An 11461-nucleotide genomic window follows, 5' to 3' on the forward strand; every position below is an offset into this window, starting at 1 on the left:
GGGAAATGGCTGTGGAGGTATCAATTGGAAGGGGAGTCGTTGTAGAGGGAGATTATAGATTGGAAACATGGATGTGATTGTATTTTTTTTTGGGGGGGGGGGGGGGGGGGGGTGGTTCTAAGGAGGTTAGGAGGACTTATGGTGGGAGTCTTTGGAAATTTTATTAGAAAGGGATGGGAGAATTTTGTTAAACATACAAACTTTGTTGTGGGTGTCAAGGATCCGTTTTTGGTTTGATCCTTGGTGTGGTGATCGGGCTCTTTTTAGTGCGTTTTCGGTTATCTTTCATATAGCAGCTCATCGGTATGCTCCTGTTTCTGATGTGTTAGTCCATTCTAATGGAATCTTGCAGTGGGGTGTTGGTTTTACTAGAGCTGTACAGGACTGGGAACTTGATGAGGTGTCTGGTTTTTTCAGCTTCCTTTATTCCTTGTGGTGGGAGTCTTTGGAAATTTTATTAGAAAGGGATGGGAGAATTTTGTTAAACATACAAACGTTATTGTGGGTGTCAAGGATCCGTTTTTGGTTTGATCCTTGGTGTGGTGATCGGGCTCTTTTTAGTGTGTTTTCGGTTATCTTTCATATAGCAGCTCATCGGTATGCTCCTGTTTCTGATGTGTTAGTCCATTCTAATGGAATCTTGCAGTGGGGTGTTGGTTTTACTAGAGCTGTACATGACTGGGAACTTGATGAGGTGTCTGGTTTTTTCAGCTTCCTTATTCCTTGTGGGTTGGGGGTTGTGAGAGGGATAATTTGACATGGAAGCATACATGTAGTAAAAGGTTCTCTGTACGGTCTTATTACAAGGTATTGACTGTTCAGCATTGTTCTCCTTTTCCATGGAAGCGTATTTGTAGGTCTCACGTGCCTTCCAAAGTAGCGTTTTTCATATGGACAGCATCACTTGGAAACATTTTGACGATCGATAATATGAGAGTGGGGTTTTGTTATTATGGAGTGGTGCTTCATGCATATGAAACATGGGGAATCTGTGTATCATTTACTTCTGCACTTTGAGGTGGCAAAGGCTTTGTGTGGTGTGTTCAATAGAGTTGTGCTGGTTTGGGTGATGCCGATGAAAGTAGTGGATTTGCTTGCATGCTGAATGGGACTTTGTAGTTCTAAACAAGTGGCTGCGGTGTGGAAGATGGTTCCTTTGTGTCTCATGTGGTGTATTTGGTGGGAAAGGAGCGAGCGATGGTTTAATAATAAGGAGCGCACCAAGGAGGAAATCTGAAAATTCTTTGTATTTTCTTTATTGTAATGGTTTTCTGCTTTAGGGCTGGATGGAGCTTCAGCTGATAATTTTCTGTCTTCTTTTTCCCCTTCTTAGAATGTAATTAGGTGTTTTCTTTTGTACACTTCCTGTGTACATGGGGCTTCACCTATTACATTTGTTGAATAAAATTCCTTTTTACTTATAAAAAAAAAACTCAGCTATTGTCATACCAAACTCTTATTATCTGCTAGGCATTTATTACTCAAAGCTTTCACGGAAGCTAACTACATGATGTTGAGGTCGAATTGTAATCCATGCCAATGTGATCCATGTTATACCAGGGGAAGTAAGAGAATATGGAAGGAAATTTAAACAGCTGTTTCTTAATACCTAATTATTTTTTTATACTGTAACATAAGCATTTGAGTATCATATTTTCTGTAGTCGATAAACAAGAGAGAGAGAGAAACTGTATTGTGTTTTATTAATGAGTAATCAACTATACATATACAAGTAGTGACCATTATACCCTCACACTATACATTTAATTACAATATGTATTCCAACACTCCCCCTCAAGCTGGGGCATATATATCATATAAACCTAACTTGGAACAAATAAACTTTAGCCGACTATGACAAAGTGGTTTGGTAAACACATCTGCAAGTTGATCAGCAGACTTCACAAAGGGTGTAGAGATTTTTTTTTTTTTTGATAAGACAAAGGGTGTAGAGATGTCACCACTGAATATCTTATCTCGAATGAAGTGACAATCAATCTCAATGTGTTTAGTCCTCTCATGGAATACAGGATTAGACGCAATATGTACTGCAGCTTGATTATCACAAAATAACTGAAGGGGGACAGGAGCTGGAAACCCAATCTCATGAAGAAAGTGTTGTAACCATGTCAGCTCACTAGCAGTGTGAGCCATTGCTCTGTATTCGGCCTCTGCACTAGATCGAGCTACTACTGTTTGCTTTTTACTCTTCCATGTAACCAAATTACCTCCTACAAAGGTACAATATCCAGTAGTCGATCTTCTATCTGAAGGAGATCCTGCCCAATCAGCATCTGAAAAAGCTTCAATTCTAAGATGCCCATTTGGTCTATACAACACCCCAAGGCCAGGAGCTCGCTTAAGATATCGAAGAATATGGATTACAGCATCCCAATGTGAGACCCTAGGCGTTTGTAGAAATTGGCTCAGTACACTTACTGCATAAGAAATATCAGGTCTAGTGATAGTCAGATAATTTAATTTTCCAACAAGTCTTTGATACCGACCTGGATCTCCAAACAACTCACCTTCCTCTTTCAAGAGTTTACGATTTGAATCCATAGGAGTGTCAATAGGCCGTGCACCCAACATGCCAGTTTCTTCCAAAAGATCAAGCACATATTTTCTCTGAGATAGATTGATACCCTTTTTAGATCTACTAACTTCGATTCCAAGAAAGTATCTAAGTTTACCCAAGTCTTTTGTCTGAAATTGATATGTAAAAATTGTTTCAGCCTGACAATTCCAGCTGAATCATTCCCAGTAATTACAATATCATCTATATATACAATCAATAAGATATGACCTGCATCACTATGCAGATGAAATACCGAGTGGTCTGTTTGGCATCTATGAAGACCAAATGCCATTACACTATCAGAGAACCTCCCAAACCATGCTCGAGGAGATTGTTTCAAACCATATAATGCCTTTTTTAACTTGCAAACTGTACCTCGACACTCCCCCTGAGCAACAAAACCAGGTGGTTGCTCCATATACACTTCCTCATTTAAGTCACAATGTAGGAATGCATTTTTAACATCCAACTGAAATAAGGGCCAATCCAAATTAGCAGCAAGAGAGATCAATACCCGAACAGATGAAATTTTGGCAACGGGAGAAAAAGTCTCGTCGTAATCAATGCCATAAATTTGAGTGTAATCCTTAGCTACCAAGCGAGCTTTCAGACGTTCCACAGCGCCAGTAGGATGGAATTTGACTGTGTATACCCATCTACAGCCAACAGATTGTTTTCCCGGCGGCAGAGGAACAAGATCCCATGTCCCATTATGGTGAAGAGCATCCATTTCATTTTCCATGGCTGTCCTCCATCCTGGATCAGATAAAGCATCCTGAACTGTCTTAGGAACAGAAACTTTTGACAATTGAGAAGTAAAAGATGAAAAAGATGGAGACAATGCATGACAGGAGACATATTGGCTAATCGGATGTTGAGTAACACAAGAACGAGTACCTTTTCGGAGAGCAATAGGTAGAGATTCTGAAGCACTGAGTAACTCAGGGTCTGAAGACGGAGACAAAGTTGGTGGAGGCAATGGAGCTGGGGTCCGTGAGCGACGCGAGTACACCTGTAGAGGGACAAGAGAAGGCACTGAAGGAGGTTGGGTAATAGTGGGTGACTGTGGAGGAGAAAGGGTTAGAGTAGGCAATGGTAGATGATCACACTCAACAACCGAAGACGTGTCTGAGAAATAGGGTATGGACTCAAAAAAAGTGACATCAGCACTTGTGAAGTAGCGTCGAAGAGCAGGACTATAGCAGCGATATCCTTTTTGTGTTCGGGAATAACCAACAAAGAAACACTTGGTAGCACGTGGATCAAGTTTATCAAAGCCTGGGCCAAGATTATGAACATAGCAAACACACCCAAAGATTTTGGGTGGAAGAGCAAAGGTTGGCAATGAGGGAAACAAAATGGAGAAGGGAGATGAGCCATCGAGGACAGATGAAGGCATACGATTGATAAGGTGACACGCAGTAAGAATACCATCACTCCAAAAACGTTTAGGAACATGCATGTGCAATAAAAGAGCTCGAGTTACATCTAACAAATGACGATTTTTACGTTCAGCCACCCCATTTTGTTGGGGTGTGTAAGAACATGAAGTTTGATGAACAATTCCCTTATTGCTTAAGTAAGCAGCAAAGGCATTAGATTGATATTCTTTAGCATTGTCAGAACGCAAAACTTGAACTTTTTGTCCAAATTGAGTTTTAATTTCTTTTCGAAAGACTTTGAATATGGAAAGGAGTTCAGATCTTGCTTTCATCAGAAATAACCATGTCATACGAGAATAGTCATCAACAAATGTAACAAAATATTGAAACTTGTTTGATACAATGTTGAATGGTCCCCATATATCAGAATGAACCAATGCAAAAGAAGAAGATGCTCAATTATCAACTCGAGGTACAAAAGACACACGGTGGTGTTTACTAAGTTGACATGCTTCACAAGGAAAGGGAGACACATTTCCAAGATCCCTAACTTGACGTTTCAAAAGAGAAAGGGATGGGTGTCCAAGACGGCAATGCCATTCAAAAGCGGAGGAGGAAGTGAGGGCTCGAGTGGGTGACTGCTCGACGTCGAGGTAATACAGACCACCAGTTTCATGCCCCGTACCAATCTTCTTCCCCGACTTGAGATCCTGAAAAATACATACAGAAGGAAAAAATGTCACAGAACATTGAAGATTTTGAGTGATTTTACTAATGGACAGCAAGCTAAAGGGAAAACTAGGAGCATATAGAACGGATGACAGGGATATAGACTCAGTGAGCTTGGTGGATCCAATGTCTGTAACTTTAGCAAGAGAACCATTAGCAAGAGTAACACTCTTGGGAAATGACATAGTACCTAACTCAGATAAGGAATGAGACAAACTAGTTAGATGTTCATTAGCTCCTGAATCGATGATCCATGGATTTTGGGTAGACGAGACAAGACATGTAGATGCTGTACCTGGTTGGGTAAGAGTAGCTCCGGAAGATGAAGCCGCTCGTGTAACTAAAAACTGATCATAATCATCCTTCGATATGCTGATCATCTCTGGAGGCAAGTTGGAACTCATTGCATGTGATGTAGAGTCTTGGCAAATGGCCTGATTAGCGGACCCAGATGGTCTCCCGTGTAGATCCCAACAATAGTCCACCAAGTGGTTAGTGCGACCACAATGGGTGCACTTACGAGATCCACGACCTCGAGTACAGTTACCTCTGGCATCACGTCCCCCACGTGCACCTCTACCACCCCAGCCTCCATGCCCACCAGGAGCAACATAAGAGGCAACTAAAGCAGATCTCTCATTACTCTGGTCAGAAGATAACTGAGATCCAGATCCAGATAATGTGGCTCGCTGGAGTCGGGAGAACACATCAGGAAAGGATGGGAGTTGTGGGCTTGCCAGAATTTGCGAGCGAACCGACTCATACTCAGGTTTTAGGCCAACTAGAAACCGAATAACGTTGAACTTTTCACGTTGTTTTAGCATAATTGAAACATCAGAAGTGATAGGTTGATAAATTTTGAGTTCTTCACATATACCCATCACTTTAGAGTAATACTCTTCTAGACCCAAAGCACCCTGTTCCAAGCCAAAAAATTGTTGACACAACTCATAAATACGAGTTGTGTTTCCAACACCCGAGTACATTTGTTTGAGATGCCTCCATATCTCCTGAGCAGTGTCAAAGTGTACTAAACTAGCACAAATATTAGGCTCAATACTGGTCAACATCAAGGAGCAGATTTGAGCATCTTCTTGCTCCCATTGAGCAAAGGTAGAACTAGTTGACTCAGGCATTGAATCAATCAAGTGGGTACGACGAAGACCCTTACCTTTCAAGAATATTTCAACAGATTTTGACCATAGTATGTAATTCTTTCCATTCAATTTCACCGTAGTCATAGGCATGTTAACGTTTGGTGCAATAGATAATGACTCAAACTTAGCTTCCATGGAGGAAAATACGAGAATATGGATCAAAAAACGAACAAATACACGCTGGAAAAATAGAAACCAGCTTAACAACCCAAATCTCGGATCTGTACGGGTCAAAAACAGTCTGGAAAAGTAGAATTAGGACCTGAACCGGCCTGTTTCGGGTCTGAACCGCCCTGTATCGGCCCTGTTTCGGCCTGTTTCGGCCCTGTTTCGGCCTGTATCGGCCCTGTATCGATCTGAACTAGCCTGTATCGGCCCTGTACCGGATTCAGGCGTATCGGATTCAAGAATGAATCAGAAAACGCGAATAAGTTATTCCAAACCCGGAATAAGTTATTCCTAACCCTGATGCCAAACAAGTGCTATTCCAAATAGGAATAGGTTCTTATTCCAGATTGGGGGCATGCACAACCACGGATAAGATAGCAAAACACACCAGGAATAGCCAAAAACTTGCAGCCAAACATACCTGGACTGTTCCTCCGGCCGGTGATGCACAGTCCTTCCGGCAGCCGATGGAGACGAAAATTCACAGGAGTGGACAGAGGACGCCGGCGACCTCGATTCCGGTGTCCATTACCGGAGATAACCCCTTATGTCACCAGAAAAGCACTTCGAAAGGGGCTGCCGGCTGAAACTTCAGCCAAAAATTTCACAACACCACCAACAACCAACTACAACCACCAGCACCCGCCGGAAAAACACCACTAACCCGTTGTACAACCACAACCGACCACTCACCTCTCTGATACCATGTAGTCGATAAACGAGAGAGAGAGAGAAAACTGTATTGTGTTTTATTAATGAGTAATCAACTATACATATACAAGTAGTGACCATTATACCCTCACACTATACATTTAATTACAATATGTATTCCAACATTTTCATAGTGTAGTAATTGTTAATATGTATATGAGATATTTTTTTATTCTGTTACTTCTCTATTTTTCACATCAAGCAATGTTAGTGGTTTCCCCTAATTTTATGTTATTCATCCTCAGGAAGAAATTTTGAGATACATGTAATCTGAGTTTTTTCACTTAAATTTAAGAAACAGCTGTTTCATAATACCTAATTATTTTTCTATACTGTAACATAAACATTTGAGTATCATATTTTCATAGTGTGGTAATTGTTATTATGTATATGAGATTTTTTTTTTTTTTCTGTTACTTATCTATTTTTCACATCAAGCAACGTTAGTGGTTTCCCCTAATTTTATGTTATTCATCCTCCAGGAAGAAATTTTGAGATACATGTAATCTGAATTTTTTCACCTAAATTTATATGACCAATGATTTCCTTGATTGTAATTATAATTGTAATTTCCATAAGAGTACATTATTCACATTAGCTATGTTTCTATTTCCATTTGACAGGTGCTTATACCGTTTGAAGATATAGATGAGGTACTTCTGTCTCTCTGTCTCTCTGTCTCTCTCTCAGGACCACATTGTTTAGCGATACATAGTGCTGATTTTTTTTATGGATTTTGTTTTTAATTTTGAAGATACGAAGGAGTCAGCATGCATTTATTAATCCTGCTATAACAATTATTTTACGCTTGGGTGCTGGTGGACATGGCGTACCTCCTTTGGGTAGTCCTGATGGTTAGTGATTATTTCAAAATGCTTGAAGGGTTTTATTATTATTATTATTATTATTATTATTATTATTATTATTATTTGAGTTCTTTAAGTTTGGATGAACATATTTTGCGATTATATAGCAGTTTTTATGGTCATACTTTCTATTCTTGGCAAATTGTTTCTTAGGAAAAAATTTATCTAAGAATTTTTTTAAAGAAATTATGACTTTTCTTAGTGATGCAATGGGTTTAGCTATTTTGTAGGTTGTTTGTCAAGTTAGAATACGGTGCTAGAAAGTGTGCATCCACTGAATATAATAATAATAATGGATTTTAGCAGTTGACCTGATTTTCTAGTTGAAATCAAAATGTATTCTTTGTTATTGCTTATTGTGAACTTGCTCAAGTGACAGCTTTTGGGTCTTTTGTGTTGCACATTTTGCTACCAGTGGGTTAATTTTAGCATAAAAATACTCAGAATTAGCCACCCATCAGAAAATCTTTTAGGATTGTAATAAGGACATATCTCCATTTTTGAAATTTTTTCAAATGTGAACGATGGAGAAATTGCACTTTGAAGTTTCTGCAAAAATGCAGGTGATATTTTACCGCCTTAATTTTCTGCTGGCTGAGTTTTCTTCTTGTGCTTAAGATTTTTGATACATCATAGCGAAAGAAGAATTCATTTTTTTTACAAGTAAGAAAATTTTATGGAGACATCTAAATCAGTATAGTCCAAGTACACAGGAAGTACACGAAAGCTCAAACTTGATTTCAAGTTAGGAATCAGAAAAAGATACAATAAAATTATGAACTCTAGTTCCATTGAATACAATGGCCAAAGCCCAAAGAAACAAGGTATTGAAAAAGAAACATCTTGGTTCGTCCAATGAGCGTTTCCAATCTTCAAAACTCTGTATGCTCAAGCCAAATACACCACATGAGACAAAGGGATCATGTTCCAAATGTGATTTGAGAATTACCTTGAAGGCCTCTCCAACGAGAAAAAGATTCACCATCCTCCAAGGCACCACTCACGTCATTCCAATCCTATTAAAAGCCTTGTACCATAACGCCCTTGCCACCTGACAAGGAAGTAATAAAGGATCCACCGTTTTGCCACATTGCATTTTTTACACATGCAAGAAGAATTCTCCTATTGAAAGTGGGAAAAGATAGGAAAAATTTGCACCTAGAACTTAGTTTTGGTTTTTGGGAGAACTGAACAAGATCTTTTGACGCAAATAGGAAAATATGCTTAGATATGCTTAGAAAATGATTCTTGATATGCGAAGGGTAGGGTGGATGAAGTGGTCCTCTCTTTGTACACTTAAATTGCTTGGATCATCTTCATGTTGGTTGCTTTTTTTTTTTCCTATGAGGTTTTTAATCTCTTTTTTGTGTAAGTAATGAGGTTTTTGGTCTTGTAAACATTGGTACTATGCATAAACCTTTCTTTGTTGCTACCATATCCCTTCCCGACTTTTTAATTACTTGTTTTTTGTGGTGCTACTTCGGTTTGGTATTTATCAAAGAAATTTTTTTCTTGAATCTTGGCTGAGAGGGGATTCAATCTGAAATCATGTGCTCCATTATAGGCATGGTTGTTGGATTTTACCATTTATAGTTGAAACATGTTATGTGTCAAATGTGTAATTAAGCTAATTTTACTGCTGGCTGAAATTTTTTTCCACTTCAGTCATGTTTCTCACATCAGTTATATATCCCCTCATAGATATATTAAGTTTTTCTTTAGTGATTTCGTTTTTTTGATAAGTAAGAAGAGATTTTATTGATATAGAAATGGGCATAGCCTAAGTACATAGGAAGTATACATGTGATTACACCTAATTAGGAACTAGAAACAGTTACAAGGAAATCATGAAAGTTGAGACCATTAAAGTCTATAACAATAGCCCACATAAATAAAGTCTTCTAGAAAAAACTCTTACACTCTTCCAAGGAGTGCTCTTGATTCTCAAATTTTCGGTCATTCCTTTCACTCCAAATGCACCATAGTAGACAAATGGGAACCATCTTCCACACAGCTGCAATATGTGGTATCACCGTGATCTCTCTACAACTAGCTAGTAGGTCAACCATCCTCCTTGGCATAACCCATGCTAATCCCACTTTGCTGAAAAGTAATTCCATGAGGCCCTTGCAAACTCACAATGTAGAAGTGAAATGTTCCACTGTTTTGCTGCTATTTCTGCACATACAGCACCAGTGAACAAGGATAAGCCCACGTTTCCTTAGATTGTCAATGGTCAGAATATTCCCTAAGGATGCAGTCCAAACAAAAAAAGCAGCCTTAAGATGTTAGTGAATTTCCTAACATCAAAACTTTGTCATTTGACATCTATTAGTTTTTATGATGGATTTTTACATAATGAAGATTTTAAGCCTATGCTTTCACTTTTAGGTCGTACTGTGATTGTATGTCCATTCCTAATCTTTAGGTTTCTTATTTCAGATTATAATTAATAATGAATCATGTCATGAGTTTCACTCACTAGTCTTGAGTTGCATACAGCTTCTGGAAAAGTGCCTCTTCCGTTAGAATCTTCATTGTATGCTAGATTTACGGTATTTATGAACTCTTTTTCTTTTCTGCCTAATGGTATTTTTTAATTATGTTTGTGCTTGTGAAACTGGCATTGTTAATGTAAAACTTATAGCATTTTGTTTGGCAACCCTACCCCAAGTACACATACCATCTTGGATCTTGGTTGGTAAATTGGTCTGCCAACGTCTTGGAATGGCCTTGGTTGATTTCTGCCTGAATATGACTTTTCCTTTTGTTGCAGACGGCAGTTAAGAGATCTACTTTTTGTAGCAATGTTAAGTTGTTCATCTCGGATTGATACGTTTCATTTTACTGAATAATGCTTAAATTTGGTAGTTAGAACTGTAGACAACTAAGAAAGAATTACTATTAGGAACAAAATATCTGGCTTTATATTTTGTTTTGTGTTTCGTTTGTTTGTTTGAGTTTACCACCTCATAACTTATATGCAAAAGAATGTTCATTATTGCTCTAGATAGGCTAACTTCTATCTTCTGGAACTGTTTTAATGATTTGGTTTTTATTTGTGATTTTTGCCCCAAGCTGATGATTGTGTTTTTTGGGGGAGGGTTATTTTAGGAAACACCCATCATCAGAGGGTTCGAATCTTTATCAATAAAGTTGGTCTGTTAAGTTGTGTTTATATGCCTTCATTTTTCTTTGCCATTTTTCAGGGAGAGTCAGATATAAATTTGCATCATTTTGGAACAGGAATCATGCATTAAGAGCTTTACAGCGTGCAGCAAAAAACTTCCATGACACGTTAGAAGCTGAGAAAAAGGTCCATATCTTGTACTCTCTATAAGTTCTCTATCTTTTGTTGAAGGAATTTGCATACGCAGGAGGTTGGTCGTGGATGTACAATAGATGAGCCTGATTTGAAATTTTGTAGAAGAGACTAAACATCAATTAATTAGTAATTTTAAAAGTAAATATATTTATTTTAGAAACAGCCGAACATTATTCAGTGCGACATTTTGGTATCGTGCAATATTCTGGCTGCAGGTTTATAATCAGAGGTATTTCAATTTTGTTGTGCTTTGTGGGTATCTCATTTTGGCATGTGCTCAATTCGAATATAAATGAATCAAACCACGAAAGGGTTAGCCATTATGTAATTCTAGATCCATTTAATATAGATTCTGAGTTATAGGCTGTTGAAGAAAACATACATATTCTATGACTGATAGTTTGTTAACCTTGATGATTGATAGTTTTTTAAATACTTGTGAGATTGGATCTAGTTTTCATTGTGAACCTTACTAAGGCTAAGGGACTAAATAGGCAATAAATAAATAAGAAAAAACAAAAAGTAAATGTTGCTAAGTTTAAGCT

The 11461-nt window shown here is 38.3% G+C and overlaps 1 protein-coding gene across 5 annotated transcripts in view; it reads left to right on the forward strand.

Moving 5' to 3' along the window:
- LOC122300583 (BAG-associated GRAM protein 1-like) overlaps positions 1-11461 on the forward strand; it is a 42058-nt gene that overhangs the window by 12191 nt on the left and 18406 nt on the right. For all 5 annotated transcript variants that reach the window (XM_043111349.1, XM_043111350.1, XM_043111348.1 and 2 more), the window contains 3 exons: positions 7349-7378; positions 7480-7579; positions 10801-10907. In XM_043111349.1, the coding sequence (XP_042967283.1) occupies positions 7349-7378; positions 7480-7579; positions 10801-10907 (237 nt within the window). The remainder of the gene's footprint in view (positions 1-7348; positions 7379-7479; positions 7580-10800; positions 10908-11461) is intronic.

The sequence above is a fragment of the Carya illinoinensis genome, chromosome 2, assembly GCF_018687715.1.
Source record: "Carya illinoinensis cultivar Pawnee chromosome 2, C.illinoinensisPawnee_v1, whole genome shotgun sequence".
NCBI classification, from domain to species: domain Eukaryota; kingdom Viridiplantae; phylum Streptophyta; class Magnoliopsida; order Fagales; family Juglandaceae; genus Carya; species Carya illinoinensis.